Source organism: Panulirus ornatus, unplaced genomic scaffold (assembly GCF_036320965.1).
Source record: "Panulirus ornatus isolate Po-2019 unplaced genomic scaffold, ASM3632096v1 CTG_1504_pilon, whole genome shotgun sequence".
Lineage (NCBI taxonomy): Eukaryota > Metazoa > Arthropoda > Malacostraca > Decapoda > Palinuridae > Panulirus > Panulirus ornatus.
Genome location: NW_027264141.1, coordinates 45,052 through 51,288, shown reverse-complemented (window position 1 = coordinate 51,288; position 6,237 = coordinate 45,052). Strand labels below are relative to the sequence as shown.

Here is a 6,237-nt window from a genome sequence, read left to right as displayed (position 1 = left end):
CCATGGCTGGCAGTACTAATGTTGCAGGGGGAGGATCATATTGCTGCATATTACTCGCGAAATATGGCGGGTTTATAAATCTATCTTCACACTAACGCCCTCTCTAAGTGTGTCTGTGGTTTACATACCTTCCAACCTCTGTGACATGTCTTGCAAGTCTGCAGTATTTAAAGTTCAGCGCTTGAGAAATAGAAATAATGAATATCACGCGTAGGGAAGTAATACAAGAAGGGAAGATGTCCATCCGCCCGGCACCCGTCCCTCGTAGACGTGTCGCCATCATCCCACCTGACGGACCGACATTCAACTCCAGCCACCATCCTGGCCAACACCTCCACCACCATCGCTTTCCTGTTTAACATTTCCTTGCCATTTCTTCCTTATATCATTCCCGGAAAAAAAAAATAATTGAAAATGAATCGTTATAGATTAGACAGGTTTGTAGTTGTGTGTGGTGTGTTCCTGGTGATGATGGTGATCGGTCTGTTGGTCAGCGCCCTCGAGACGGAGAAGTGGAGGCTGCTCACCCTCCTGAAGGAGAGACACAGGCAGGCTCACTCCCTCTACGTCCCTTTCTTCGGACGGGTGTAGTACAAGGACTTCACTCCCCCAGTTGAGATCGGCTCAGACTTGAGACATTTAGTACGTGATATACTGACCTTGCGGGACATGGCGTCCGAGCCCAGGGTATCGACAATCTGCCTCGACTTCCTTAAGGGCGTGCTACGGAAGGAGTTCCTCCTGTCCTGGCAGGTGATCGTGGCCCTCGGGGTACTTCTCCTGGTGGTGCTAATAAAGATTCTCGTCAGGTGTTTGCACGCCAGGAGATGCAAGGACCCCGTCATGGCCAAGGGTAAGGAGGAGAAGAAGAGGTCTGGTAAGAAGAACGCCAGCAGCACTACAGCTCCGGTTTCTGTTAAGGACAACAAGGAAGCCGCTCAGAGTGGTAAGAAGAATAGAAAGGCTCCAGCACAGAGTAAGGAAGTTCCAGCTTTGTGTGATGTGGCCGAAGAGGTGAAGTCTGAAGTTGTGACTGATGATGTAGCCGAAGAGGTGAAGTCTGAAGTTGTGACTGATGATGTAGCCGGAGAGGTGAAGTCTGGCAACGACGTAGTTCGTAAGAAGAAGACCAGATCTCGAAAGAAGAACAGAGCTCCAGCTCAGGCCGGAAAGGAGGTGAAGTCTGAGGTTATGACTGATGATGTGGCCGAAGAGGTGAAGTCTGAAGTTGTGACTGATGATGTGGCCGAAGAGGTGAAGTCTGAAGTTGTGACTGATGATGTAGCCGGAGAGGTGAAGTCTGTCAACGACGTAGTTCGTAAGAAGAAGACCAGAACTCGAAAGAAGAACAGAGCTCCAGCTCAGGCCGGAAAGGAGGTGAAGTCTGAGGTTATGACTGATGATGTGGCCGAAGAGGTGAAGTCTGAAGTTGTGACTGATGATGTAGCCGGAGAGGTGAAGTCTGGCAACGACGTAGTTCGTAAGAAGAAGACCAGAACTCGTAAGAACAGAGCTCGAGCTCAGGCCGGAAAGGAGGTGAAGTCTGAAGTTGTGACTGATGATGTGGCCGAAGAGGTGAAGTCTGAAGTTGTGACTGATGATGTAGCCCACGAGGTGAAGTCTGACAACGACGTAGTTCGTAAGAAGACCAGAGCTCGTAGGAAGAAGAACAGTACTCCAGCTCAGGGTTCTGGCAACAGGGCTCCTCCAGTTCGGGAGTCTGGTAAGAACAGAACCCCCCCAGCTAAGGAGTCGGATACACCCGAGGCTGGTAATAATAACTTCAGGCGAGAAAGGAGCTGGCTGGAGTTTCTGGAGATGCCAATTGAAGAGAAAGAGTTAGTCCAGAAGGAAACCCCATCTATTGAGGACGAATTTGGTATTAAGATTAAGTTCCCCGCGAGAAGGAACTATATCATCCTACAAGGAGGTCGTCAAGGAGTCACTCAGGCTTGCCTAAAACTTCAGCGTCTGGTGGACCTGTCTCGGCCTAGTGGTATCGACCTCCTCGCGGAAGTGAACAATACCTCGTCCAGGGTTCGTCCTTCCAGAATTTGGCCGTGTGGGAACGTCTTACGAATGGTGAATGTTGACCCCAGTCTTCATGGTATAGTTATTGGTAGATCGGGGCAAACCGTGCAGGGCATTAGAAATAAGTATTGTGTTGACATTTACGTGCCCGGGAAGGCGGAGGAGTACAAGACAATCGATATTGTCGGACGAAGGGAAGATGTACAGCCGGCCAAGAAAGAGGTACTGGGGCTCATTAGACAAAGCACCAGGCGTTCCTCCAGAATGTACAGCAACACTCAGAGACGCTCCATCCAGTCTTATGAGAAAACGTCCAGGAGGAGGGGGCCTAAGGCTGTGTCTGGTGATGTAGCCGAAAGAGTAAAGTCTGAAGTTGTGACTGATGGTGTAGCCGAAGAGGTGAGGTCTGAAGTTGTGACTGATGGTGTAGCCGAACAGGTGAAGTCTGAAGTTGTGGCTGATGATGTAGCCGAAGAGGTGAAGTCTGAAGTTGACCATGAGGGTGACATTACCGAACCCGAGGAAGAGGTAGTTGACCATGAGGGTGACATTACCGAACCCGAGGAAGAGGTAGTTGACCATGAGGGTGACATTACCGAACCCGAGGAAGAGGTAGTTGACCACCAGGGTGACACTACCGAACCCGAGGAAGAGGTAGTTGACCATGAGGGTGACATTACCGAACCCGTGAGCGAGGTAGTTGACCACCAGGGTGACACTACCGAACCCGAGGAAGAGGTAGTTGACCATCAGGGTGACACTACCGAACCCGTGAGCGAGGTAGTTGACCATCAGGGTGACACTACCGAACCCGAGGAAGAGGTAGTTGTCCATCAAGGTGACACTACCGAACCCGAGGACGAGGTAGTTGACCACCAGGGTGACACTACCGAACCCGAGGACGAGGTAGTTGACCATCAGGGTGACACTACCGAACCCGAGGAAGAGGTAGTTGACCATGAGGGTGACACTACCGAACCCGAGGAAGAGGTAGTTGTCCATCAAGGTGACACTACCGAACCCGAGGACGAGGTAGTTGACCACCAGGGTGACACTACCGAACCCGAGGACGAGGTAGTTGACCATCAGGGTGACACTACCGAACCCGAGGAAGAGGTAGTTGACCACCAGGGTGACACTGCCGAACCCGAGGAAGAGGTAGTTGACCATGAGGGTGACATTACCGAACCCGAGGAAGAGGTAGTTGACCATGAGGGTGACATTACCGAACCCGAGGAAGAGGTAGTTGACCACCAGGGTGACACTACCGAACCCGAGGAAGAGGTAGTTGACCATGAGGGTGACATTACCGAACCCGAGGACGAGGTAGTTGACCACCAGGGTGACACTACCGAGCCCGTGAGCGAGGTAGTTGACCATCAGGGTGACACTACCGAACCCGAGGACGAGGTAGTTGACCATGAGGGTGACACTACCGAACCCGAGGAAGAGGTAGTTGACCATCAGGGTGACACTACCGAACCCGAGGACGAGGTAGTTGACCATCAGGGTGACACTACCGAACCCGAGGAAGAGGTAGTTGACCATCAGGGTGACACTACCGAACCCGAGGAAGAGGTAGTTGACCATCAAGGTGACACTACCGAACCCGAGGAAGAGGTAGTTGACCACCAGGGTGACACTACCGAACCCGAGGACGAGGTAGTTGACCATCAGGGTGACACTACCGAGCTCGTGAGCGAGGTAGTTGACCATCAGGGTGACACTACCGAACCCGAGGACGAGGTAGTTGACCATCAGGGTGACACTACCGAACCCGAGGAAGAGGTAGTTGACCATGAGGGTGACACTACCGAACCCGAGGACGAGGTAGTTGACCATGAGGGTGACACTACCGAACCCGAGGACGAGGTAGTTGACCATCAGGGTGACACTACCGAACCCGAGGACGAGGTAGTTGACCATCAGGGTGACACTACCGAACCCGTGAGCGAGGTAGTTGACCATGAGGGTGACACTACCGAACCCGAGGACGAGGTAGTTGACCACCAGGGTGACACTACCGAACCCGAGGACGAGGTAGTTGACCATCAGGGTGACACTACCGAACCCGAGGACGAGGTAGTTGACCATCAGGGTGACACTACCGAACCCGAGGAAGAGGTAGTTGACCATGAGGGTGACATTACCGAACCCGAGGAAGAGGTAGTTGTCCATCAGGGTGACACTACCGAACCCGAGGAAGAGGTAGTTGACCATCAGGGTGACATTACCGAACCCGAGGACGAGGTAGTTGACCACCAGGGTGACACTACCGAACCCGAGGAAGAGGTAGTTGACCATCAGGGTGACACTACCGAACCCGAGGACGAGGTAGTTGACCACCAGGGTGACACTACCGAACCCGAGGGCGAGGTAGTTGACCACCAGGGTGACACTACCGAACCCGAGGAAGAGGTAGTTGACCATCAGGGTGACACTACCGAACCCGAGGCTAATACCACCGGACGTCAACGTAAGAAAGGCAAACGGCAGCGCAAGGGCAAGACTACCCCACCTAGCACCAATACCTCACCCGAAATCATTTTTTCCGTATCCGAGGGCGAGGTAGCTGACCATCAGGGTGACACTACCGTACCCGAGTCCAGTACTACCGGACGTCAGCGTAACAAAGGCAGAGGGCAGGGTAAGGGTAAGACTACCGGACCTAGTACGACTACCGGACCTAGTACGTCTACCGGACCTAGTACGTCTACCGGACCTAGTACGACTACCGGACCTAGTACGACTACCGAACCTAGTACGACTACCGGACCTAGTACGACTACCGAACCTAGTACGACTCCCGAACCTAGTGCGACGAGCGGACCTAGTACGACTCCCGGACTTAGTGCGACTACCGTACCCGAGTCCAGTACTACCGGACGTCAGCGTAACAAAGGCAGAGGGCAGCGTAACGGTAAGACTACCGGACCTAGTACGACTACCGGACCTAGTACGACTACCGGACCTAGTACGTCTACCGGACCTAGTACGACTACCGTACCGGCTAACGGACGTCTGGTCAAGAAACGTAGGCGTAGGCGCAAGTCTCCCGTAGTGGTATGCACGACTCCCAAACCCGATAGCACGATTACCCAACCAGATAAGAAGAAAAAGTCTGGTCATAACAAGTCTCATCGGCTCTCAAGAAAGACGTTATGCTGGTGATGACCCGGGATCATGACCCAGGATCATGACCAAAATGTTTCATTATCTCTTATATAAAAAAAATGTAAAGAATAATATCAATAACATTAATATGTATGTATATATGGTAAATGATGATAATAATAGTAATGGCGAGGTAGCATCCGGAAAACTGGCAAAAAATTCCACCACATTTGTTCGCACTCAGTCTCTTAGCTGTCATGTGCAATGCACCGAAACCACAGCTCCCTATCCACATCCATGCCCCACAGACCTTTCAATGGTTTACCGCAGGCATTTCACATGACCTGATTCAATCCACTGACAGCAGGACGCCCTTGCTGATGGTGTTTTTGTACTGGAAAGCAACATTTCAAGAATTGTTTGTTAAGAACATGTCTTAGATGAGCTAAGTTGGGAGAATAGGACAACACTAAACCTTTCAATTTATCCTTATTTGTCACATATTTGTTACCAGAAGCATAAAATGTCTTCCTAGCTTTCCAGTAAGCTTTATTGTGAGAGAGGAAGAATCCTATCTAGTGTTACTGTATTGAGGCAAGGGGAACAAAAGTAAATATTTGAATTGGAGAGGTACAAGCTTACTGCGCGTACCTGCAAGTTCTATCAGCGAGTAGATACTGAGAGTGTGGTGGCATGCTTAGAGCTTCAGACTGGGAAGGGAAAATGTGGCTCCAGGAGAAATAGAGAATGTCTGGATCGGGTGTTTGCTTTCACGAATGTGTACGAGAAATACTTAAAGAAACCGAAGGATTTGTTACGAGAAATACTTAAAGAAACCGAAGGATTTGTATGTGGCGTTTATAGATCTAGAGAAAGCATATGATAGAGTTGAGAGAGATATCCTGTGGAAAGCTGATAGAACCAAGGAAGATTTTTTTATGAAATGCGTGAATGCAAGTAGGAAGAAGGAAGGGTGAGTGGTTTCATCTGAAGGTGGGTCTGCGGTAGGGGTGTATGATGTCACCATAGCTGTTTAAATGTGTATAGACAAGGCAGCACCGGAAACAAACGAAGGAAATGGCCTCATTCACT

General features: G+C 50.8%; 1 protein-coding gene across 10 annotated transcripts; it reads left to right on the top strand.

Moving 5' to 3' along the window:
• Positions 1 to 381: 381 nt before the first annotated feature.
• LOC139748405 (uncharacterized) lies at positions 382 to 6,010 on the top strand. 10 transcript variants are annotated; one of them, XM_071661510.1, is made up of 2 exons: positions 382 to 1,176; positions 1,255 to 6,010. In XM_071661510.1, the coding sequence occupies exons 1-2, from the start codon at positions 670 to 672 to the stop codon at positions 5,200 to 5,202; spliced, it is 4,455 nt and encodes a 1,484-aa protein (XP_071517611.1). In that variant the 5' UTR covers positions 382 to 669; the 3' UTR covers positions 5,203 to 6,010. The 10 variants fall into 10 exon arrangements, with proteins under 10 accessions (XP_071517611.1, XP_071517605.1, XP_071517606.1 ...); XM_071661504.1 differs by having other exon boundaries at positions 1,216 to 6,010; XM_071661505.1 differs by having other exon boundaries at positions 382 to 1,215.
• Positions 6,011 to 6,237: the final 227 nt, after the last annotated feature.